The 26,705-nt window shown below is 42.7% G+C and overlaps 1 protein-coding gene across 4 annotated transcripts in view; it reads left to right on the top strand.

Annotated features, from left to right (window-relative positions):
- PCDH15 (protocadherin related 15) overlaps positions 1 to 26,705 on the top strand; it is a gene marked incomplete at its 3' end in the record, with an annotated part of 380,126 nt that overhangs the window by 180,303 nt on the left and 173,118 nt on the right. For all 4 annotated transcript variants that reach the window (XM_082002568.1, XM_082002565.1, XM_082002567.1 and 1 more), the window contains 3 exons: positions 10,685 to 10,819; positions 11,694 to 11,843; positions 21,487 to 21,680. In XM_082002568.1, coding sequence (XP_081858694.1) covers positions 10,685 to 10,819; positions 11,694 to 11,843; positions 21,487 to 21,680 — 479 coding nt within the window. The remainder of the gene's footprint in view (positions 1 to 10,684; positions 10,820 to 11,693; positions 11,844 to 21,486; positions 21,681 to 26,705) is intronic.

Here is a 26,705-nt window from a genome sequence, read left to right as displayed (position 1 = left end):
ACCATGTCGCCTAACCATGTCCTGAAGCGCCACATCCACACGTTTTTTGAACACTTCCAGAGATGGTGACTCCACCACCTCCCTGGGCAGCCTGTTCCAATGCCTGACTACCCTCTCAGTGAAGAAATTTTTCCTAATATCCAATCTAAACCTCCCGTGGCACAACTTGAGGCCATTTCCTCTTGTCCTATCGCTAGTTACTTGGGAGAAGAGGCCAACACCCTCGTCGCCACAACCCCCTTTCAGGTAGCTGTAGAGAGCGATGAGGGCTCCCCTCAGCCTCCTCTTCTCCAGACTGAACACCCCCAGTTCCCTCAGCCGCTCCTCATCAGACTTGTGCTCCAGACCCCTCACCAGCTCCGTTGCCCTTCTCTGGACACGCTCCAGCACCTCAGCATCCTTCTTGTAGTGAGGGGCCCAACACTGAACACAGGATTCAAGGTGCGGCCTCACCAGTGCCAAGTACAGGGGCACGATCACTTCCCTACTACTGCTGGCCATACTAGTGCTGATACAGGCCAGGACGCTGTTGGCCTTCTTGGCCACCTGGGCACACTGCCGGCTCGTGTTCAGCCGGCTGCCAACCAGCACCCCCAGGTCCCTTTCCGCTGGGCTGCTCTCCAGCCACTCGTCCCCAAGCCTGTAGCGTTGCGTGGGGTTGTTGTGGCCGAAGTGCAGGACCTGGCACTTGGCCTTATTAAACCTCATACAGTTGGCCTCTGCCCATCGATCCAGCCTGTCCAGATCCCTCTGCAGAGCCCTCCCTACCCTCCAGCAGATCAACACTCCCACCCAGCTTGGTGTCATCTGCAAACTTACTGAGGGAGCACTCGATCCCCTCATCCAGATCATCTATAAACGTACTGAACAAGACCGGCCCCAGAACCGAGCCCTGGGGAACACCGCTTGTGATCGGCCGCCAGCTGCATTTAACGCTGTTCACCACAACTCTCTGGGCTCGGCCATCCAGCCAGTTCCTCACCCAGCGAAGAGTAAACCCGTCCAAGCCACGAGCCGCCAGTTTCTCCAGGAGAATGCTGTGGGAGACGCTGTCAAAGGCTTTACTACAGTCCAGGTAGACCACGTCCACAGTCTTTCCCTCATCCACTAGGCGGGTCACCTGGTCATAGAAGGAGATCAGGTTGGTCAAGCAGGGCCTGTCCTTCATGAACCTGTGCTGGCTGGGCCTGATCCCTTGGTTGTCCTGCATATGCCTCGTGAGGGCCCTTGAGAGGAACCTCTCCGTAATCTTCCCCGGTCAGGCTGACAGGCCTGTAGTTCCCGAGATCCTTCTTCCGGCCTTTCTTGTAGATGGGTGTCACATTGGCAAGCCTCCAGTCGTCTGGGACCTCCCCTGTTAACCAGGACTGCTGAGAAATGATGGAGAGTGGTTTGGCAAGCTCCTCTGCCAGCACTCTCGGGTGGATCCCATCAGGCCCCATAGACTTGTGGGTGTCCAGGTGGCTTAACAGGTCCTTAACTGCTTCCTCCTGGGTTATGGGGGGGTTATTGTGCTCTCCATCCCCATCTTCCAGCTCAGGGGGCTGAATACCCTGTGGATACCTGGACTGGCTATTAAAGACTGAGGCAAAGAAGGCATTAAGTTCCTCAGCCTTTTCCGCATCGTTGGTGACAGTGTTCCCCCCCACATCCAGTAAGGAAGGGAGATTTTCCTTGCCTCTCTTTTTGTTGTTAATATACTTGTAAAAACATTTTTTGTTGTCCCTTATGACCATGGCCAGATTGAGTTCAAGCTGGGCTTTTGCCTTTCTAATTTTGTCCCTGGTTGACCTAACGAGATGCTTGTACTCTTCTTGAGTTGCCTTCCCTTTCTTCCAGCGGTGATAAACTCTTCTCTTTTCCCTGAGTCCCAGCAAAAGCTCCCTGTTCAGCCAGGCTGGTCGTCTTCCCTGCCAGCTTGTCTTTCTGCACATGAGGACTGCCTGCTCTTGCACCTTTAAGATTTACTTCTTGAAGAATGTCCAACCTTCCTGAACCCCTTTGCCCTTCCGGACTGTTTCCCAAGGACTGTCTTCTATTTCAATTATTTGAAATAATTCAAGCCAGCTGTTTTAATTAAAGACAATTCAGTGTCCTAGTTCAGATGCTTAAATTTACGTGGCAGTTTTCCATGCTGGTGTTTTTTTGGGGACTCTCTCCAATTTCCTAGTTGGAATGACAGAAAGACATTGGATTTCATTAACTTCCAGAGGTTTTTCAGGTTGTAGTTAGTAGTGATCTGATTAACCTTTCCCTGGCAGTTGCACAACTCTACCCGCGAGATGTCAAAGGCAGATTTCATAATACTAGGTTCTTTGATGTAATTACGTATTAGATCATATATGAGACTGAAAATTAAGATTACTTTGAACTGTTAAATCCTGAATTTGAGCTGAGTCTTTGAGTGAAGTGTGTAACTACCAGGTAGTTAGTATAGCACATGATATTCATACACTCACAAACTGCAAATCCTTAATTTCAAAAACTTCTGCGTGGAAAAGTAATTTGTTCCTTTAATAAACTACTTTAGGAAGTTTGTAATGTAATCCTGGAATTTATGTTCTCCGCTGAAAGTGCTTTCTGTTAGTGATTTTATGAGTACAAGTTCAATACCTCGAGTTTTGGACGGTGCTTTGAAATTCATCACAAGTAGTTTGACCATAGAGATCCCCATTTTATTCCAGTGCTGTAGTACACCAGCATGTTCCCATGAAGTTACCTTGGTATTTGAATATTGCATAGGGCGGTTCACTAATATACTTGTGTTTGTCTGCACTAGAAATTTCACAATGGAGATGTGGCCCTAATATTTGTACTTTGAATTGTGTCACTAATACTAAAAAAATCTTTCCAGTCTGCAGCACATACTTCAATTGTGAGCACTAACATAAGCTAAAAAAATCTGCGTCCAAAGACGACGAAAAACAAGTTTATCATTCTTGAACACAAGCGGTGTTAGGCAGCTAATTAGAAGTTGTTAAATATTTCTGACTGTCAGTACAAGTAGACCTGAAATTTTCATATCCATCGGAAATGACCATTCAAGGACCCAGAATTATTTCCTAGTGAACTTAACACTCGGTTATTTTACATCATGTTTTTGTTATTTTTATTGCATAATGAATAGCAGGAGTTTGGTTAAGTTAGTGAAAAATCTAGTTCAGTCACGTGACACAGAATCATTCTGACAGAGCCGGAAGTTTTCCAGTGAATGATTTTTGTTTCTTATTGAAAAAGTTCAATATTTCAATGTTGCATGATGACTAACTGCCAGGGATTTCTAGACTGGGAAATGATGTGGCATAAAGACTTAGTTTTGACACACCACACCACTCTCTACAAAGTGAGGACAAAATAATGAACATCTCTGGCCCTGGGGGGATGTAGTGCCATGTGCTGAGGAGATGGGCTGTGCTGCAGCCTGGTCAGTGGCCCTCATGTTCTGTCCTTCCCTTGCTGCTGGGATGGCTGTGTCACCGCAAGGCCACTTCCCTTAGGCATGGGAGCATAAGGGCCAGCGGCGCGGCCATGAGTGCTCGTGACCAAGCCTGGGAGGTACAGGGGGAGGGAAGGCTTGCTCTGTCCCGGCAACTTGAGCTGCTCCAGGCACCTGGTGCCAGATTCCATGACTGTATCTGTCTTCCCTCTTGCATGTTTTGTTGATGCTTAAGGCCAACCAGGTCTGATCCATCAGATCTGCCAGAAGGGATGTGTTGTTTCTCTTTCCAGCATGCTGTAGACTTATCTCAGGACAACGCAGAGACGACGATCATCCTCGTCGTCGGGTAGAAATGCTCTCTGTAATTCCCAATTCCTTTGGCATGCCCTGGCTCACGCCAACACAGCTCTTTCCAATTCCGTGAAATGATGTAGGTGTAACAGAGATGTGAGGGAGGAGAGAAGCAGATTTAGCTGCCTATGTGTTAATACGGGTATCGGTGGTTCATCCAGTGCTTGTAAGCTGTTGTGGGTGCGAGACTTCCAGCAGACTGAGGCTGGGAGTGCAGCAGTTGCATGAAACTCATACAAAGCCAGCCAAATAAGCTAAAACAACAGGTACCTTTTTGCTGGGACTAGATGGCAGCTCAGGGTGAGTTAGTAAGCACAGGTAATGCTTATTAATTTCTGCAGGTCTTAATGTTCTGATGGCTTCATTGTATCTTAGTAGATTAATGTATTTAGTAAGGTAGGGATTGCTGATGAGAAGCTGACATAGATCTACGTGCTTGTGCCTGTTAGGTTCCGATAGTGACACTGGCTAAACATAATGTATTCAGTCTTCTAATTGACAAATCAGTTGAGATTATATTTCATATTAAAATAACTCTGTGTCCTCAGATAAATGCATGAAGAAAGTAGTCATCGTAACTCTGTATCTTAAGGAAGAAACAAAACACGTTCTAATTTTAAACTCTGTGGGAATTATAATAGGGTCCTGCTATAAATCTTCCAAAAATTAATTTATAGATGTGACACTGCAAACAGACCTTTAACTGGAGCAGCACTGCCAAGTGATATAATTAAGTGGTCTGTTTAAATGGCATACATTAAATTAAGCCACATGAGTACCTTAAGACCTGAGTAAACCGAAGCTGAGATGAGGAATTTAAACAGTGTGATCTGGTTGCTGTTTACATAAGGCTTCCTGAGCTACTTGCTTCCTTACTCTTTTGCTTCCATGGGAGAGTACTAATTTATTCTGCTCTGGTGGTTAAGGTTGGTGAAACAGCTACACAGTAACCGCCTTACTGCCTTGTAACCAAATCTTACTGAATCTCTCTTAAAAAGAGACACACACATAAACCTCAGGGTTTAACCTTGGAGCTGAAGGAAGCTGATCAGCATTCATACCCATTACGTACTGCTCGACTACCGAGGTGTTTACTGATGCCACATGCAGTGTCCTGACGAATAAACTGGACGTGTAAGGTAATTTGTGCATTGCTCGCCAGAACACAAAATGGACGTCACGTTTATAAGGTGTGCCAGTGTGTGTTTGAAAGGATTTAACACATCCCAGCGCACGTTCCGAAAAGGACCTGTGCAGTAACCCTGGTGCTTCTGCGGCTGCTATAGCCCAGTGCAGCATCCCTGGGCAGTGGAATATGATGCAGGTCAGTTATTACCGTAGGCTTCTCTGCAGATCCTTTTCTGCCAGACCAGTTTCTTGTTTTATGCTTCCGTTGTGTACAAAGTTGAAGTCAAACTAAGTAGATGGTTGCACAACATCCCTGTTTCCAGAGAACTTGTGGGAAATTGTAAAGAATGATTATTTTACATAAAGGCAGCTCGGTAGCAACCTGAGAGGACAGAGCAAATTATGGGTAAAATAACTTTTAAATGTAACTACAAATGCACGTTATGGATTTTCAATGAGATATATCCAGATAAGGCAAAATAATGATTTTTCTTATCCAGGAGTACTGAAGCATTTTAAATACTGAAGTGGTTTTATCTAATGTTTTCCTTATTGCTTATATCTTTTGCTGTTATTGTTTGAACATGTTTTGCAGCCAGTATTCTCTTGAGAGGAGAGATCTCATAATACAGCTCTCCCTGTATAGCACTTCTGTGGCACTCTAATAGCCACATTGCAAAATAATGATTCAGGAAATATTCTTCCCAAATATAACAGCCCAGTAATATCATTATTAAAACAAACAAAAGGGAAAAGGAGGGCCAAAAGTCTGCTTCTTTTCTTCAGGATTTATAAATACAATTTTCATTCTTTTCTGAATCTTTCCACTTAAGAAGGAAAAATAAAAATCTTAACACTGAATCGCTACTGTAGCATTGTATTTCTCCCTTTATTTGTGTCAGATGAATAGCTAATATTTTCTGCCTTCTGAAGCTATTCTTTCTCTCATTGAGTTCCTTGGAATCCCCACGGAATTTCTTTTTTGTATATCTGCCCTGTTTAAACAAATGCTATTGCTAATTAGCAGAAGCGCTGAAGGTGCTGACGTTTGTTTCTTGCCCTCCCCTGGGAGTGGCTCATTTGTAGAAGGAACAGAAGATGATTTTTTTCAAAACTTTTCTGTCGGCTTTTCATTCAGGGAGGGGCATGGCCCTTCGCACCTTGACTGAAAAAAGCCTAAGAAGTGTTGCAGCACTATGAAGTGTCTGACTTCATAGTCGTGCTTCTGCCTCAGTCCTTGCTTCGTGCAGGGACTGGGGAGGTTTTGGTGGCGATTTGAAAGGATTCAGAATTAAAGCACTACTCAGCATCCACCTTGGTTCTCTCATTAGTCTTTTGACTTCTTTTCCACCAAGGTGGAGATTATGTAAATGGTGCAGAGTTTTATTATTATTTTAAATTGTACAATTAAATAATATTTAAATGAACTCATTTTAAAGACAGAAATGTCCTGGGCAAAGTCATCTCAGACTGGTTCACCTCCCCATGTTTTTCAGTCGCTCAGAATTTAGGCTTTGATTTGGTTTTTTTCCTTGGGTTCTGTTGATCTAAGTGGTTTTATCGTGAAAGCCATCATGAAGACTTCTCAGGAGGCTGTGCTTCAGGTTATTTTTCTGGTATCTAATGGCAACATTAAAGATGCAGGCAATTCACTCCAGATGCTGTGTCTGCCTTGTCTGTTCCATCCGAGCTATTGTGAACCTGGAGGACCATCTCATCAGGCCATGCAGAACTCATCTCGCACGAGTTAGAGAGAGGCAGTGAGGCCAGTGCCAACACAGCCCTATTGCCAACTCCTTGTTGGTGGGACTGAGAATGTCACTTGCTTCTCCTCTGCTGACTGTGAATCTCAGATTTTTTTTTTAATGAAAGACATGAGTGGAAAAGACTTTCCGCTTTTACCCAGAAACGAGGAGGACAAATGCTGAAAACATCTCTTCTTCCATGGGCGTTCTGGTGCTGATTGTCCTCCTCATGAATAATGTTGAAAAACCAAGACGTGTCATTAAATTGTCTTTGTTATCACTACAGCTTTTTGGAGACAAGCCTGCGCTAGCAATCAGGAAGCTTAAGCAGTTCTGATGTTCTTGATGCTTGTTCTGGCTCCCCTGGAGAATTTAACAGCCAAATATATTCCCTCTAAAAAGTCCTTGGGGGTGGTGAAACATGTAGAGGATGTGTCCTTGTCTGCTAGTTTATGACAACAACATGTCATTTTGGTATAATCTTAGTAAACTGTAGAAAACTGTTTGCTTCAGGAAGAGCTTGTAAGCCCTTGTGCTGGGAGGACGGGAGCAGCAGAAATGTAACATTAACACGTTAACATCCGCACAGGCTTTCAAACTTTCAAGAAGTTCTCCAGAAATTTTCAAGCAGAACAAATTCAAACCCAGATTTTGTTTGTTAAGAGAGCACCGGAGCAGTTTCTGTGTCTCGTTTTGTTGTATTTTTTCCCCAAATGTACTGCTTTTATGATGTCTATCAGTATCAGCTTTGTGTTTCCTTACTCATATTCATTTTGTATCACATGTTTTTCTTTGTAGCTTGCACCAGGTGCCATTCCCGTAGGTATCGGGCGTTATGTTTGCAAAACTACTTTGTGTTTGAACTGTGTGATTGATTCATTGATTTCCCTGTCTTCCTCCACTTTTTGCTGTTTGCCCTGTCGGTGTTAATTTGAGACTGGGTCTGTCACTTGTTTTGTGAAACCTGCAAAGAGCCCCTTAAACACATGGGACCAAAGTCATTTAGGGCATAAAGTTGTACTGTGGTTACGTTGTGATTGCTTTATGTTCATTACATAGTTAGATGTGTTTATAGAAACCCCAAGTATTACAAAAAATTTGGTGCTTTTTTATTTTATTTAAAACGTACCTACTTGTCAATTTGAAGTATGTAAACCATGTCTGGTTTGAAATGGTCCTTGCAGGTTGCGTGTATACTCTTTTGTGTGGATTCTGATAGTTTTCTACTTTTTCTACTTCTGATACTTTTCTACCTGCTGGAGCAGGGCCAGAGGAGGCCCCAGCAACGCTCCGAGGGCTGGAACAGCTCTGCTGGGAGGACAGGCTGGGAGAGCTGGGGGGGTTCAGCCTGGAGCAGAGAAGGCTCTGGGGAGACCTTCCTGCAGCTGCCAGGGCTGAGAGGGGCTGATAAGAAAGATGGGGACAGACTTTTTAGCAGGGCCTGTTGCGATAAGGGGTAACGGTTTTAAACTAAAAGAGTGGAGATTTAGACTAGATAGAAGGAAGAAATGTTTCACCATGAGGGTGGTGAAACCCTGGCCCAGGTTGCCCAGGGAGGTGGTCGATGCCTCATCCCTGGGAACACCCCAGGTCAGGCTGGACGGGGCTCTGAGCACCCTGCTGTAGTTGGGGATGTCCCTGCTCACTGCAGGGGGGTTGGACTAGATGGCCTGTAAAGGTCCCTTCCAATCCAAACTGTTCTGTGATTCTAAAATTATACAGTAAAAATTTCACGGAGACAGGCTAGTCTATGTGACCCAGTAATGTAGTCAGAAATCACAATGCTTAAGTCCAGTCCCCCCAAAAAAGTAACAGTTAAAAAAACTTAAGTATCAGCAATAGCGTTGGCAACATAGATGGATTGTTTCCCACAATTGTGTTCTCTCACAGTATCTGCCGCATAAAAAGTTCACAGTTAAGTCAAGCAGGCTTTCTTTCAGAATAAAATGTGATAAAAATGTGAAAGCGTAACACCACCAAGATTAAGGAAATAAATTGCTTTGTAGGTCTGACACGCATGGAAGGTAGTAGAAATAGGCATTGATCGCAGGAAAGGTGGTTTAACTTAGGCATTAGGATAAAATTTCTAATACCAGAATAGCAAAGGAATAGGATAGATTACTTCGGGAGCATATGGGATCTCCATCATTGGTTTTTCTCAAGAACAAATTAGGAAAAAAGTACTGTTTATTATTGTTCAAAACGGCATGACCAGCAAGAACTGTAACAACTAACCAGGGTTTTTGTAAATTAAATTTTTGACCCACTTTGTAGTGTCTACAGAGTGAACAATTATTGGCAATTATCTTCTGTAATTTTCCATGGAAAAAAGAGATTTCCGTTTGCATTTCTAGCTATAAAAGGAATTATAATTTTACTGAAAGCTGGCATAGTTGCAGCAAAGCTTTAGGCAGTAGGAAACCACTCATTTGGAACACTTTGATATTTCTTTCACGTAGCTTTCAGCAACTGAAATGGTTCCTCATTTAAATAGCATAATCTTAGCCTTCCAAAACATGTGCTTTAGAGTATTTTGGATTGCTAAAATAAGTTTCTTTTTCTCCTTCTGGTGTACTGATCTGTCTTTGTAGTTGTTCATTATGACACTTAGTGCATGTTTGAGTTAGCTCAAGTGTTCATTCCTGCTATGCTGTAGGGATTGGTGAACTTCCCAGTGGTCCGTTTTCTTTTTCTAATTCCATAGGAATGACAATAATGACAGAGTAGGCATTAACCTTCTAGAAGCATTTTGGATTCAGTTTGAGAAAATGTTCAGGGAAGAGGAGCATCATGCTACTTTTTGGACAGTTTATTGAGTTCAGCTCTTTCTGACTGTTGCATGTCCTACTCTGTATGGGGCAGGTCCTGTAGAATTATGTTGGAAAGTAGCCAGTAAAAAATAATTTCAAGTTATGCCTTGTGCAGCCACTGGGATTTTCTGTTCTGTTTTGTTCACGGTACTAATCCTCTGATGCCTTATCTCCACGTTATTTGGGGCATTTCAGAACAGTTTTTGTAGGACTCGTCTGCCGGTCTTTTGTGTTTTGCCCCCTCACATTTGCATCCCTCCTTTCTAATCTCACCTCATGTAACAGAAATAAAGTAAATAACTAACGACCGAGAGTAGCACATTAAATCAGGTTGAAGTAACCAGATTTCATACAAGGACACAGAAATGTTTGTTGGAATACTGTAGGCAGTAAAAGGTAATGTAATTTATTTTAAAATGTAACTGTAATACAGAGTGACCCTTGCAGTCTGATCATTTTAATAACTCAATAGCATCTCTAAAGAGGTGGGGAAAGATGTTGAGATATTTCGTCCTGGTCACGATTCGCGTTTCTGTCATTTCAACATCCACCAGACTGCAGGGTAAGGACTAAGGGTAGGAAGTCCATTTTGCAGCTTTGTATCCATCTGGTAAGTTTGCACTGGAAGGAACTAGCTTGAGGTTCTGGACCTTAATTAATCTGTTCTATTCCCTGCAAATACAATAATCATTTCTGATTTTGTTCGTGGCAGAAACATTACTCCATCTTTCTGTTAGCTGAGATTCCATTTGTCCCAAAATTGACTTCAGTCTTTTCCCCAGGGAACATTTCATTCTTTTCCCCCATCCTCTTGTCATCTGACAACCATGCTAGGAGAGGGTGGAAGTGGAAGAATGAGCTCCTGACTGCTTGCTCGGGATCTCTGATGAGACGCTGCCCTGTCTTTACGCTGTCCCCTGGTTCTGCACGCAGCGTTAGAACTGGAGCTCCACTCCCAGTGCTCGCCCAGTTGTACATGGAGCCGTTTTTCACCTGATCAACTGAGATTCATAATTCTGCATCGATATATTCTGATTCTTTTCAAGACATAAAGAGAGCCTCTGAACAGCGTCTATTTAGTGATATGCTTCAACACATATGATTATCTTTTATAATTTATAATATTTTATATTCTTTTATTTTTATATTATTTATTGTTTATATCTTTTATAATTTATAATAAAATGCTCTTTTTCTGATCTTATTTAAAGACCAAGGATCCCCAGCTCCATCTCTTTCTGAACGATTACAATACGTTTTTCACGGTGACTCAGAGTGGCATCACCCGCTACCTCACCCTGCTGCAGCCTGTCGACAGAGAAGTCCAGCAACTTTACACCTTCTCGGTAAGCTAAATGCACTTGAAGGCACATCAGGCATTGTTCCGAGTAAGTGTTGAAAAATCATCAGTTTTAACAGCGTTGTAGATCATTAAAATGGCACAGGAGAAGAAAAACAGTGAAGGATGAGCAGCAGCAATACCGGGGCGGGGGGAGAGCTGATAATTGGGGTAGCGTGCTCTTCCAAAAATGTATGTTTGGTTCAATAGCAACATTTTAGATCTCCCTACCAGCATCATCTCCAGGCATTTCCCAGTCTGTGAGTAAACATCTTAACAGCCCTAAAGCAATTTGCAAACCGTGTACCTCTGCCGGGGTTCCCGATCAATGCCACCATATTTTCTGTCTGTCTAGCATTTGAGAGAGCTCAGATTTCTTTTATGGAGTAAGAAGGCCTCTAGCTTTTTAAGTCCCACCTTAAAATGCTGTCTTTGAGGTTAAACATATGTATAGCGGCTCCTCTGGGTGGCCGTGCCCAGGTGAGACTTGCAGTGTCAGACAGGTTTGTGAGCTGTGGCCAGGCCTTGCTCCTTGAGAGTGTTCAGCACAGCTGGGGACAGGCTCTGCCCTTCCAGGCATGGACTTCAGCTCAGATCCGGGCCTGGGACTGGCCCCAACCCTGGGGAACAGTTATTCCCTCTCATTTCTCCTGCTAATCTGACACAGCATGTTTTAAAGGCATTGTTTCATTTTGCTTTTGCCCTGACTCTTGCACACTGCAGGCTCAAGCTCAGCTGAAGCCTCCTGTAATTGTAAGTGCAGACAAAAATTAAATGCTGATTTTTAGTTGTCATACTGTATTTTCTCATAGTTGGAATTGTATTAAGAACACACCGTTAAAATATGTTCCTGTTCTGCTTCCCCACACCCCTTCCTGAAGATGACAGCTTCTGATGGTGTACAGGAGAGTGCCCCAGTGACAGTCAATATCCTGGTGATTGATGCAAATGATAATTCCCCAACCTTCTCCAACATATCATACAATGTCAAGATTTATACAGATATGAGGCCTGGGGAAGGCGTTATAAAGGTAATTTCAGATCTTTTTATTAGCTTTTTTAACTCACTCTTCGTTAGCAGTAGGTGGTCTTGTTAATAGAAATTGGAAATGTACTGAAAACAGCTAGAAAATAAAGATTGTGTATCTCCGTCTACTTCACTAGTTGTATAGCTATTTAAAAGTTGCTAATACTAAATGGTAGGCATGTCTTAGATGTATAGCTGTGGTTCAGCTGTTTCATCTGAAGTTTTACAAAACCTCTTCATCTGAAAAATCTCAAAAGAAAAAAAAAATATTCTCCTGTACTAGCGGGATATTGGAATGAAATATTTTGGGAGAACAGGTAAACAGTTAGTAGAATATAAACAGAAGTGTTTTACCATGTCATAAAACCTTTTGGTTTTTACAGAAGCCTAGCATCATTTGTTTGTAGAGCAAATGAGCAGTGAAAAACGTGTTGAACGCAAGCCCAGAGAGGGAAGCAGTTTTAATTAAAGTTTGCCGGCACTGATTTATGTTTCAGTGCAAACTGGAGGTGAATCCTGGTTGCACTGAAGTTAATGGAAAAGGCTTTTTTGGGTGATAATTCTTCAAAGTTCTCAGCCATGCTCCTGAGTGCTTCCTGTGTAGATGGGTGAGAAGACAAAAAGCTGTTAGTGGAGGTCGGTGTTCAAGGATGGGGCAGGGGAGAAAATTAATCAACTGACTTAAGTAATAGAATTTTCTGAAATATAATCAGCAATTAAGCATTTGAAGGGAGCAGTGATTTAACAGTATTAGGAGCGAGTTCAGTGTCCGTTTTGGCATATGCCCTTTGGATCTTCATTAGTGTTCATTTTCAGCAAGATTTGAGGGAAAGATAAAAGTTTTAAACATAATTGAAGGCTGGGTGTGGGGAAGAGTCCAAATACTGTTGTCCTGAATGACAGGTAGAGCTCAGGAGCTGTATTTGCAACATCTCATAAAGTCCTATTGCCACGTATAAATATGTACAATATATTCACTTGATATTTATGGTACAGAGATACATACAGTGCTGAAAAAGTTTTAATCAGCTTTTTTTTTTTCCTAAAGCATACGCATTCTAGCCCAAAAAGAAATCGTCTTCCAAAAAGAAAGGCCATTGGGTTATGACATGGCCTTTGTTGTGCAGGGCATCAGGCAACGCAGTGTGCTGTGGTTTTAAAGTATCTGAGCGTCTGAATGGTTTTTCCTTTAAATGTGCCTGTGTCAGGAAACATGAGGCAGAAAGCGTTGCTAAATGAGCCTGCCGCATGTGTGAAAAGAACGGTTTCAGTATCCAAGGTTGGCCTTGAGGATGCTCTGAGCTGCCTGAGTTGTCTTCGTGATGCCTGGGACGAAGTAGAGCAGCTACTGCGCTTTTCTAAAACAGCGGTAACGCTGAAGTACTTATGTGTTCCAAGGGAACGTGCTGTTCTGACCCTGGAGGCGTGCAAAGAGCCGGAGTACAAATTCCTTGGTAAATCGTTTCTTCTGGGAAAAAGCAAGAGGACAGCTCTGCAAGGCCCTCTGAGCTAGCCTGTGCCACCAGAATTAGCTTAGCAAAGACACGCGTTACTTCTGCGTGAACCGGTTCAGTCCGAGCGGCAATTGTGTTCCTGCTCCTCCACTGCCCACCGCAGCAGTTACTCTTTGCCTTCCCCCTCTGACGCTGTGTGCTTGTATAAAAAGCATCAATCAGATCAAAGAAATTATGCAGTGTAGAAACATTGCAAGGATGAAAAAGTGTAAGGGCAGAAATAGTGAGAAGAAAAGTAGATATAAATATTGTGCAGATCATTTGAACTTAGCTAATGGCTGAAGCAGATCTGAAAGAGGTCCCTTCTAGAATGACATTGTGAAGTTGGAAATGAGTAGTGGGGAAGTCAGGCTTTAAATTTGCTTTTGCTAAAAACTGAAATTATTTTGGAAAAGTAAGAGTTCTGAGAGTGAGGTTTTTCCACTTCTGTCTGCAAGGTCAACACGTGGTTACTTTCAGACTATGTGAGTTTATAAGGTGGTCAGAGATAGAGGGTAGATAATTCTGGCTGTTTTGGGAGAGGGGTTATTTTTCAACTAATCTCACCTTAACAGATGATCTGCGTTTATAAACAAACTGACATTAAAAAAGCTGAGAGCCATCTTAAGATTTCTGCATACTGTGATAATGGCAGTAATAATGATTTCAGGCTGCTGGGGTATTTGGGAAGTTGCTCAACCTTGTTATTCCGCCCAGGCTTCAGGCACCGAGTCTTTCATTCAGTGTTACAGGCGTGTGAGAAATGGGATTTGTCTCATGGAGTCATGAGTAGCCACCAAGTCTGTGGTGCCACAAGTACCCATGGGTTTCCTTAGCCCAGGAAGGTGGGTATGTGCTGCCTGATCACTGGTTGGTTCTGCTTCATAAATACCTTCTCAAGTAGAAAACAGGCTTCTCTCTTTTTTTCTTCATTTTTTTACTGCTAATATAGGGATTTTTATGATATACTTAGCTTGTTCTCTGTATGCTGAACAAACTCCTGTTGTAACCCTCTCTCATCCCTGATTTAAGAATCTTTTGAGATTCTCTGCTGTGAGACGACGATCAGCTGTGATAGTTCCCAGAGGAAAATGACCCAAGGTCAGGTATGATTAGTCTGTAAAAACCACTTTCTCTAATCAGAGAAGGTAGGTTAGAAAAAGAACACTGACCTCAGTGAATCTGTATAATTCATAATCATTTACACATAAGCACTGGCTTGCACTTAACTCTCTGCTCAGACTTCTTTTCAGAGATGATCAGGAAAGTATTTCTTTATGATGCATGTCATCTTTCTACAAAAATGCCAGTTTCTGGTATGGCAGTGTAAGTGCTCTCATGCACTTGCCACTTTGCTTTTATTATCCGGAGGGTAATAAGACATTAAATTCTTTTTTTTTTTTTTTTTTTTTTTTTTAACCTGAGTGCATGAAAATGTACAAATAACCCCAGTTTGTACTTGGCTGTTGTTCCATTTTGTGGGAAATTGTTTTGATTTTACTCCTGAAAAAAAACCCACAAACAAACCAAACATATTAGTTAATAGTTTAGATTGTGTTTTCTCTCTGCTACACTCTTAAAAAAAAAGTAAATTAAAAAATCCTTAGGCTCTGCTTGAAAATAACCACAAATAGCAGGAAAATAAATTCATTACAAGTGAAGTTCAATTTTATTTTTCTGATTTCCCCCCAGCCCCCCCCCGGCAGTTAGAGCAAAGCATTTCCTTCCTTTCCCTGTTGCCTTTAAGAGAAATGGGCAAAACAGTGGAAACAAATTTGTGTGCTACTGAGTTGCATTGGTTTCATCTGGGAGCCTGGTGGTGGCGGGTAATCTGCCTTTTTCCTTCCAGTTGTAGCTGTTCAGTGCAGCTTTGCATGGCTGCGCGTGCATTTTTCAGAAAGTCAGTGAGTACCATAATGGAGGAGCTTGTCCCCTTTACAGGAACGGCCTCCCTCCGCTTTCTGAGGATACAGAGCGGAGCATGACATCTCTGCTCCCTGACTCCTTGGGCAGGGGCTGTGGCAGTACCGTTGGGGTGTTGAAAACAGAATTGGTTTGGCAAGTTTTTATTTCGGTTGTTTACTCTGAGTACTTGCAAGATTGTTTGAGGCCCGGACTGAGGAGGATATTTTCTCAGCCATGCTTAAATGTCTGTATATTCTGGCCCTTTCAGCTTGAGTATTTCTTAGCTGAATTTTCCCTCTGCTTTGATAGATATTTTGTTGTGCTCCCTTAGAGAGACAATAGCGGATTGAGAAATCCGTCATTGAAATATGTGGTAAATAGTAATAGAAAGACTGATTAATAATAAACCTATTAAAGTACTTAATTCCATCTCTTTTATATTATTATAAATTTGCTGTCCTGTTTTTCACTTCTCTATTAGTACTTTCTTCCTGTGATTCAGATATTTAAACTAGTTACACATAGACGATTGGAGCATGCAGCCGTAATGCGATAATATTTCACATAAGTGATTTAAATCCTTTCCATTTCTTTAGACATCTCTCATTTCTATATACAGCATAAACTATGCAGGGCATAGAGAATATTGAGCAAGAAAAGGAGAGCTGAGAAGGGACAGAGAATGACAAAAAACATTATCTGCCTAAATCTTTGTGTAAATTTTCCTGAAGGTCAGAGACATCCTTGGCCCGTGAAGAGATACTCTGTATGTTCTCTTTTCAGAAAAACTCCTGAATCGACCTTGAGAAGTATATGCTGTTCTTACTTGGTTTTAAATTGATGAAACCAAAAAAACCTATTTTAATTTATCTGTGTATCTTAATTTCTCCCTAATATCCTGTTGCAGAGGTATGACCCGTGTTCAAGGTCTCTCTTATAAGAACAATTAAATACCTCTGTGATTGAAAATGGAAAATAAGCTATGCAGGGGATTAGAGCATTACCTGTTCACCTTGTGTGATCTGAAACAATTCTGCCTAAGATCACCAGTTAATTTGGAGTTCCTCCCCCAGATCCTGGTTACGCAGAGCACTTAACTTCACACGTCGCGGCATAAACATCTGTTGTGATGAAGGTCAGAAATGAAAGCAAAAGGGTAAAACGTGGTAAAACTGCAGGCAGTAAAGTTTCTCTCACTTACCTCTTGCTCACAGTAGAATTAGTCTCGAGCAGTAACAGTAGTTTCAGTTGTACACGGGGACAAATTTTATTTAGAACTGTGAAATAAATGCCTCCTCTGTGACTGTTTTGCCGTTACCTCGAATGCGGCTTCTCAGTGCTGAATCACTTTGTCTCTTCTAAACAGTTTCTTTTCATTCCCTGCACATACGCACGTGTGACTCGAGCCATCCTTGCATGCGGCCACATATTAGATAATGTACTAGAGATGTGTTTGGGTATTTGCAGCTTGGCATACGCTCACGGTTTACAGCTCTTAAACGTGCATCTTGCTATAAAGCTACAGGACAATTTAGAGGAGATCTTTGTAAAAGTAATCTCCAAACCACACTTAAGGTTTCATTTATGTGGTTATTTGCAACACTCTGCCTTCAGTCCATCAGCATATTAATTTCCAACTACAAAGTAAACATTATTAGCAGAAGCAGAAAACAAAACTGGGTTATGCGTGCACTTCTCAGTAAGCGCACTTATATACTCAAGTAAAAATATAACGGATAGAGACTTAACAAAACGTCTGAAGGAAGATACTGCAAAAGTATTTTGACCTACTCTATGTTCGTGTTACACTTTGTTAGTTCGAGTTTAGGAATATCTCCGTCACAATTCCTGTTCGCCCCTGACACACAGAAGCTCATTACTGCTTATGCTAGTGCAGCTTACGGCTGAGTTGTACTGCTGAGCCCTGGAAGGACGAGGAGGGTGTGTAGTTGCCATCTGAGTTCTGGCGGCCCAGTGTTTTTCACTGGCATGCTGCTCTGGAGGGCAACTGTATTGTTTCCTTGACACTGTTATACAACATAAATGTCTACAGAAAGTGGCTCTGGAGCCTTCCACTCGCTTCACTGGAATGCTCATTTCAAGGACGGCCGTTGGGAGGTGAACCAGCGTAACTCCCGGTTTCTGCAGGATTCACCTTCAGGTCGGCACATGTCAGGCCAACTTTGCTGAGCGTTTAATTTGTTGAAAAACGTAGGGCTGCTGGAAAGGTTGGTAGTCATTTTGGCCGTCCGGGGCAAGGTCACTAAAAATGTTGCTGCAGGAAGGTTGCAGGTCAAATGTCAAAGCCCGATTTTCTCCAAGTGTAAAGCGAGTCTGAACAGAGCTTATATAGTGACAAGGAGTATGTCAGCTGTAAGGCCACCATTGTGCCTCTTCTTTTCCTTCCAAGACAACCACTTCTTGCTGCAGCAGAATATGCACCTGTTTTACAAAACTGTCAATATGTTACATGTTGATGTAATGAAGCCGATACTGCTGGATGCAAAAAGTTTCTTAGGAAAGTAAGATAAATCTTGTTTTATACTTTTTCCTGCACATTTCAGACCGTGTTTTTAAAATCTTGTTAACTATGAAGCTCTATCGGTCTGGGACAGCTGGAGATAGAATTTATAGAATAATATATTATGGCAGCTGTTAAACTGTAATTCTACTTAATTCTGCTTTTGATTCCTGTTTTTGCCCCCAAAATGTTATTCAAATCACTTATCTTTTCAAGCATTCAGTATTTGTAACTTTAATTAACCTTATTAATCTGTATACTTGTGTAGTCAATTAATTTCCTTTTTCATGTTGTCACAGCAAAAACTGGCCTTGTTCCAGATCCTGTCGTTAAATACTTAGGACCTTGTATTTTGCATAAAGCTTTTATTTATCTTTTTGTGTGTGTTACTTTTGAAGTTCAGTAGGAGAGGTTATTACAGCACTTTTCTTAACTATTTCACTCTGTTCGATAGTTACTCTTTGCGAGGTTAATGAACACACCCAGTTGTGCAAAGAAACTATAGAACAAGTGATTAAAGAAACTTGAGTTTGAGAGGGGTTTAAGCTCTAAGCCCTAGGAGGGTGCAGAAAGTCTGTTTCATAAGCTGAGTTTTGGTGTGTTGAGGCTGACTATTGCAAGTTAATATATTGATATATCAAGACATCATATGGGTTGAATGCAAAGCATGTTCCAGAAGTGCAGTCTTCGTAGGATGACTTTTCCAGAATTTCCAAAGAAAATATAGAATGAGATAGATACGTTCTGAAAAAAGAACACATGGATATTAATTTGGTTTTTTAACTTCTGAGAGGAAATGATCTCTGTTTCATGATTTTTTGAGGTATTTCAAGTGTTTATCCTGTGTTCAGTATACACTATGTCTCAAAGTACTGTAGGAGGATGAATTTAGATTTGCTCATTCGCGTGCTACAGCGATCACTTTGCATTGTTGGAGGGAAGCATCTTTGGCAAAGGAATTCAGATAAAATCAGTTTAGATAAAGTTAAATACTTCTGTGTTGGAAATTTGCTTTGGATCACTGTGCTGTGTGTGAACGCAGCAGAACACTGGTTACTTCAGGAGAAATGTAACATATCTAAGACGCTTTTCGGTTGATGAATACTGTGTACACCCTATTCCATGTTAAAAATGTTTGGCCCTCCATAAAGTAGCTGAGTCCCTAACAGCAGTAAGAGCTTGCGCTCCTAACAAAGAAGGTAAACCCCACTTTTGTCAGTACGTCTAAATCACTTCTAGCAATTCAGTTAGTTTATTCTGTTTAAGCCATTGTGGGTTTAGTTCTTGGTTTTGAGCAAGTTTTTGACCTTTTACGTGTCATTTTGTATTTCACCGAGCCTATGTGTATAAAGAATCAAGATCATCCTATAAAGCAGCTAGAGTTTTTCACATAGTCCCCTTGGTGCTTAATGTTGTATAAAAATGTGATTAACTTGAATGTTACAGCTTTGGGTTTTATTCTCCATCTGCCATCTTGTTCTAATTCCAAGGCTTGGTTTCTGCTCTTCCAGTTCTTTAGTTATCCTTGGGCAAAGGTGGATTGAAAGTTGTAGTTAGTGCTCTGAAAGGCTGTGTGACCTGCTGGAGGTCGAGTGTGATGCTATATTGATTAATAGATTACATTATATCCTAACGTAGCAGAGACTTCAATGAGTTCCTCTACATGTCTGCGATGCTGTCAACTTTGAGAGTGTCACAGAGGTGAGAACAGAGTGTCTGGCAGGCAGACCTTTAGCCTGCTGTGTTGGCTGGCTCTGGCTGAGATAACGTGTTGATCCTGCCGTTGGCTCCACAGTCATCACTGAGGTTTTGTGTCATCCTGTGTTACCCTGAGGTCCCAGACTTGCAGTCCTACGTGCAATGCTGCCCACTGGCATGAGTGTTTGTGTCAAGAAAGCCAAAGCAGATAGGCCAGCAGAGACCTTTCAAGAAGCTACATGTCTATTCTTTCTTTTTTTTTTTTAAATCCTCACTTTAGGAACCCTGCAGGGAATAATTTCTGAGGCTGGGATTTCTTATTGCTTTGTACATCCCAGGGTGGGATCTCTGCCACTGTACCTCTGGTGCCCCTTGCCATTTGCCACCTTGAGCTGCAGGAGCCCGTTGTGCCATCGTTCCCTGTCATTTCCGCTCCGCCGCTGTCGGTACTGGGCAGCTGGGCGCACAGGCAGCGCTGCCACCGCCTGCCGCGGCTCTGGCCTCCTAGATGTTCAAGTCCTGCTCACACCGCTTTATGTCATCCCGTGCGCTGTTTGAGGTAACATATAGCCATACAAAATTAAGACCTAAGTGAGGAACCAATGTGTGTATCAGCAAAATAACCCCTCTGGGAAGAAGACATTCACCTAAGCAAGTCCAGAGGTACTGGCGTAATTGGGTGGTACTTTGGTGATTTAACCCTAAATGTAACGGAACGCTGTGCTCCTTTTTGTTTTCTGAATATGGTGGTACTTAAGGTGCAATTTTAATCGTCGTGATACAGGTCAAGCGATAGGCACTGTGAGCAGCTTGCTGAGTGGTTGCACGTCGTACATAGAATAACGTGTTATTCTATAGATGCGTAAGGGCAGAGGACCAGCGAAAGGGCTTAGCTAGGACACGGGGCTGTCAGTTGGCGTGACTGAGGCGGGGATGCATTATTCCTGACGGTGTTAAGGCAGGCGTCTCATTTGAAATCTCCAATTTCTAGTTCTTTGCTTTATGGCACAGTAGTCAGAGTCATTGGTACTTCATATTGGCTAAAAGCGAACAAATATGATTACTGAGCTGTATTTTCTGGGCATGTGTGTAAATGTTTGATTGAGCATGGCAAGCTACAGAAGTGGGATAAACCCATTGCCTTTCCTAGGGGCAAGATAAGAACCCCGTCATTTCATTACATTCATCATTATAATTTGGGTCTAAAATATTAGGCCTTAGATTTTTCTCATGCTGAGAACCAAAATTGCACGATTATATAGAAGAAACGCTACGTGCAAGAGTAATCACAGTCCCAGCAGAGAGGTGGTGTAGAGGCAACAAAGTACAGCAGGACGTTCTCAGTTGCGTTCAGCGCGCGGCGCTCAGATCACCCCCACAAGCACAGCCTTTCAGGTAGGTGGTGTGTTGCCTGGTGAAACGGGCCTTGCGTGGCTGTGATGTGCGTGGCTGCGTTTCCTACGTGCATATCCATATGAGGACAGCTGCCATTTCCCTTCCACTCGGCTTCCTCTGCAGTACGTGCGCACGTGAGGGATATAAACGTTGTTCTTCAGGTTCACACACAAGGACTTGTAATGCAAGACCTGGGTATTAGAATTTCTGGCAGTAACAAGGCTGTCACTCTGAAGAGTGTAGAGAGGGATGGGAACTTTCAGCAATTAAATTCTCTTGTGAGATTTGCGACACAATAAGTATCTCCCCACTCCGCCTTTTATAGGAAATGTTATAAATCCCAATCCACAGAGAGTAAACTTGGTCTTAATTAGTTTTCTTAATTCGTATCTTAAAATAATTTGCTTGCAATCTTAGGTAAGCAGTTTTTCTCTGCTTCATGATGTTTTCACGCCTATTGTCCTTCAGTTAAATTGTATCCTTGTTGTACAGTAATTAGAAATTATGGCATATGTTACAGGTGTTCCAAGTTTTCCCTCATCTCTGCTTCCTCTACCCCTACTACTGAGTTGCCTTATTAAAAACTACTAAACTACAACACTGAACCATGCTGACATTCTGGTTTTGAATTGCAGCTCACCGCTGTAGATGCGGACGAGGGACCCAATGGACAGATAGTATATGAAATTTTGGCTGGGGATCAGGGAGACTTCATCATCAATGACCGAACAGGCCTTATCACCATTGCTCCAGGAGCTGTATTGTCAGTGGGGCGATCCTATGCTCTCACTGTCAAAGCATCTGATAGTGCTCCTCCTGCGCAGAGAAGGTAATTCATCTTATAATGAAACTAACGTTTTAATCAGTGCTTAGCGGCGCGTAAGAAGTCTGCCACACCCTTACGTCTATAACTCTGCACCAGAATAGATTCAATGTGTTCTGCATGGTGTAAAGATCTCATTTTGGAAAAGTGTTGCATTGGAAATCAGTGTAATGCTTTCACTTTTCGTTCCTTATTTATACTTTTCATACAGTACACAGTTTTCATTATTTCATTTGCTTGTAATGGTCGATTTTTAAAAAGTACGCATGTTGTGCTGTCATTGTGCCATGCCCATTTGCTACAAGAAACTGAAGGGATGTAAGGAGGAAAGCAAGTGAGTAGGGACGTGCTTTTGCTTCAGAACGCAGCTCGCTGTGGTGCAGAAGGGATCAGAAACAGTCTGGTGGCTGAGCTGGAGACCTTCTCTCCAGGTATAGGGTGTGCAAGGTCACCCAGACTTGGCGTGCTGTGGACACAGCAGTGCCCCCACTAAGACCTAAATTCTTACCAGCAGAATTATTTCTGTTCTCCACCAGCTGATAAAGAAGAGCAGCCTGCAAATTTAGTATGATTAGAATAGGATGCTCTCATGTTCAAAAAAAATAAAAGTTACCTGCTTCGTCTGAGTTTGTGTTCCGCATATGACAATTGTGCACAAAAGTCATCATTTCATGAAGGTTTTGGGGGTACATAAAAATGGCTTTCATGTTTTGGGCCTGGTGTCATGTATTGCTACTGTGACCACCTCGTTGTCCAAAGAGGATGACAGAGAGGAACAGTAGCCTCCAGCATTTAGATCTTCCACAACTTTTTCTCTTTTCCTCAAATGGGGAGTGTAAGAAGGAAAGACAACACAAATGTGGGATTTCAGTCATCGGCTTTTCTTTAGGACCTGCTGCTTCTATCGTGTCTCCAAGAAAGCAACTCATACTGTTCTGCACGTATTTTATAATTACGTTTTCCAATCACCGAAGTATTCAGATTGTTAGACTGTTCATAAAACTAGTGTCTGGTAACACAAGGTCTTCTGGTTGAATTTTCTTCTCTTCCCTCTGTTACTTGCTTGATAAGCCCTCTCTTAGGGTGGCTGATAGTAGGCCGTTAGTAGTGCTGAGAAGATTGTGGAATATTACACACTTACTTTTGTGTGGTACTAGCATAATTTTAAAGTGGAGGACAAAAATCAATAATGCCGCTTCAGAATCCAGCGGCATGGCCCCAGCAACAGTAGCCCCTACAATACAGCTTTGATTGCCATCAGCTCCTTTTATATTTGATAAATCTTTATACTGTCTAAAAATATATGCTTGTGACGATGTACGTAGGGAGCCATGTGCTTCCTCCTCTGAAAATGTCTTTATTGTAATAGTCTTCAAAAGTGGAAAAGGTGTCCTTCCTTGTCATTTCTGCGTGTCTCCCATTTTATGGAATTACAGCATGTAATTTGCTTCATAGCTTTTAATGTGTGCTCAGAAAACCACTCCATCGAGGCAGTATTCCCATGGTTGGGGTGGGTCTCCCTGGGGCCAGCCTGGCCCTTGGCCTGAGGTGTATTTGGGGCCCAGAGGTGTTTTTTCTGTGCCTGCGAAGCTTTAAAAAAATCAGGGGGAGGGCCACTGCACCTTCCATGGCTGCCGTGGAGAAAGAACGCGGACAACTCTTAACTGTCTGGTAAGGTATGTTCAGCTAAAAAGATTTTGCTGCCTTCTGTAAGACTGGAAAACCAGAAATGAGCTGGTGGTGCCTGAAGCAACCACAGAGAAAAGCCAGGGAGAGCTCATGTGAGCTACAGCTCAGAGCTCCTTAAAACTGTCCTTTTGCATCGCCTTGGTTTGTTCCTTCTGGCTGCAGGTGGTTAGCGTCTCGCGATCGGGGTTGTATAAACTTCTTGCTCCTTCTAATGCAAAGTTGTCGCATTGTGTTAAGTGGTTTGCGTTGCCTCGGTGGAGGCAGTAACCAGCGTTTGAGACTCCTAGGAATGGCCTGGGTCTCGCCACCCGTTACATATCTGTGCAGGCTGGAAGGTGCATGCCCTGTAAAATAAATAAATAAATAAAGGAATTTGATGTAATTTTGAATATTAAGCATTTTTTCCCAAATCTGGATTCTGCTGCAGGACATACCAGGCTAACTGTAGCCATGTGTGAACTGGCTGGGTTTCAACTGTCGCCTTGCTTATGCACAAAGCAAGACCAAACTACTAAACGTGACTCAGGAACTGTAGCTCAGTAGCCTTTGTGAGCACAAATTTAAATTGGAATGCATTCTGTGTAGCTTTTTTGCATAGTACAACACATAAAATAAGATTTTTTTTTTTTTTTAGTATTAAAGTTTCTAGATATAGCAGGCATTATTAATGTAAGTTATTGAGGTATGTTTAAGTACACTGACGTACTTAAGGTATATTTAAGTTTATATGAAGTATTAAAGTTTAAAGATGAAGTGTAATTTTTTAGAACTGAAGTTATAGTTAAACATATAGTGATTAGCAGTTCTTATTGCTGAAAAAAATGAGAACAACATTTGTAAAACCAAACAAGTTCATTTCAGACCTTAGCCTTTTCACCGCTGACCTCAGATTCCTCTGTGGTGGAAATGTGTCACTTAGTGGTAACAGCACTCTGCCAGATCAAGTCCAATCTAGAAACTACCTGATCATGAGATGATTATTCCACATAGTGGAAAAGTACGCTTTCTCTTTGACTTGCATATGCAGAGATTGTTTGGCCAAAGATGTATTGGTCCACATTTATTAATAGAAAAATATTAATTATACATTATATAGTATAGTTGTATCTGGAGAGCACATAAAATTAAAGCAGAGACAGGGATGCAATCTCAGTGGCTTGTTGACCGTGCTTTCCTTGCATTACCATTTACCTGGAGTAGTGTAAAAGCCCTATTTCCATGACTCTGAGTTTGTGGAGCACTATTAGCACCCACAGGGACCTGGATAAGCTCGAGGAATGGGCCCATGTGAACCTCATGAGGTTCAACAAGGCCAAGTGCAGGGTCCAGCCCCTGGCTCAAGGCAACCCCCGGTATCAGCACAGGCTGGGGGTGAAGGGATGGAGAGCAGCCCCATGGAGAAGGACTTGTGGGTCCTGGTGGGTGAAAAGCTGGACATGAACGGGCAACGTGCGCTCGCAGCCCAGAAGCCACCCGTGTCCTGGGCTGCCCCCAAAGCCGCGTGGCCAGCGGGGCGAGGGGGAGGTTCTGCCCCTCTGCCCCGCTCCGGGGAGACCCCCCTGCAGTGCTGCGTCCAGCTCCGGAGCCCTCGGCACAGGAGAGACACGGACCTGCTGGAGCAGGGCCAGAGGAGGCCCCAGCAACGCTCCGAGGGCTGGAACAGCTCTGCTGGGAGGACAGGCTGGGAGAGCTGGGGGGGTTCAGCCTGGAGCAGAGAAGGCTCTGGGGAGACCTTCCTGCAGCTGCCAGGGCTGAGAGGGGCTGATAAGAAAGATGGGGATGGACTTTTTAGCAGGGACTGTAGTGATAGGACAAGGGGTAACGGTTTTAAACTAATAAGAGTGGAGATTTAGACTAGATAGAAGGAAGAAATGTTTCACCATGAGGGTGGTGAAACCTTGTCCCAGGTTGCCCAGGGAGGTGGTCGATGCCCCATCCCTGGGAACATCCCAGGTCAGGCTGGACGGGGCTCTGAGCACCCTGCTGTAGTTGGGGATGTCCCTGCTCACTGCAGGGGGGTTGGACTAGATGGCCTTTAAAGGTCCCTTCCAACCCAAACTGTTCTGTGACTCAGTTCCTGAGCTCTGTTCTGTTCTCAGCATATTCACCTGTCCCTGCAGTGTTAAAACACCAGCTGCTGTTGTTGGAGGGCTCAGCTCTGGCTCCTTTCCTTTCCCAGGCCAAAGCAGATTTCACCAGCCACTTAAATAGGCTGTATATAGCACACAAAATGAATGGCTAGCAACTGCAAAGCTCTAATCCAAAATCGACTGGAAATGAATAAAAGTAGTTGTTTAATATTATTGTGCTTTTAGTTTGCAGACTGCTAGTGCTTTACTTTTGTGATCTTATCTTAAAGATTTGAAGGAAATTTGCTTACTATTGTGGTGAACAGAAACCGTTTTTCTTTATAGCTTGATAGACAATAAATCAGCTTGAGTATTATTAAGATGTAGCAGGATCATGAAAAAAATGATACAGAACAATATATTTTTATTAAATGCTCAGCAGCAGAAGAAAAATGCACACTAAACTGCAACTATTTGGATGAGTATATCATACAGAGACAGCAGCTATACTGAGAAAATATGCAGCCCCACTGCAGAAGTGGTATTTTGTCTGCTAATTCATTGTCTCTGTTGTTAAGCATGTGGTGATGGTATTTTTTTTTTTTTTACTCCCAACAACGTAAGTGTGGAATATCAATTCAGAAAGATTGGTGGGATATGGGGGAGTATTGTAGAACAGACAAGAAAGCAGGAAACTGACTGTAGTTTATAAGGAGGTAATCCACACTGAATGATCAACTTGAGTTGTAATTGTCCATCTTTTCCTGATTACACTGGGTTTGTTTATACCCGTTGAGTCAGTAATCTGCAAATTCAGCTTCTTAAATGCCCAAGGATATGATAAGTGGGAAGGCTTTATCATTCACCGATGCATTTCAGTGCGAGTTATGCACTTGTTTAAAGTTGTATTAAATCAAGTAAGGACCTGGCTATGATGTTCAAAGCAGTAGGATCCTCATCTCCTGTATTTGTAGATGGACACGAATCCGGCACTTGCTCCAGAGGGACACGGCTGTGGCAAGGCAGTGTCTGCAGCATCGCTATCTGTGGGAAGCTCAGGATTGCCCTGGACTAGCTGGTAGCCAGGGTTTTGGGGCACAGATGGATGTTTGCCAGGCTGTCGTGACATGGCTAGCGGTGGAGCAGTTGGACATTTAAGGCTCGGTAGAGTCAACTTGCATATATTTTTTATGTATATAGGTGGTGGGTTGACCTTGGCCAGTGGCTAGATACCCTCCCAGCTGCTCTCTCCCTCCTCAACAGCACAGGGGAG

This window comes from Phaethon aethereus (assembly GCF_964289735.1).
Source record: "Phaethon aethereus genome assembly, chromosome: 7".
Lineage (NCBI taxonomy): Eukaryota > Metazoa > Chordata > Aves > Phaethontiformes > Phaethontidae > Phaethon > Phaethon aethereus.
Note: the sequence above shows the minus strand (reverse complement) of the source record. Positions and strands in the feature narration are given on the sequence as shown.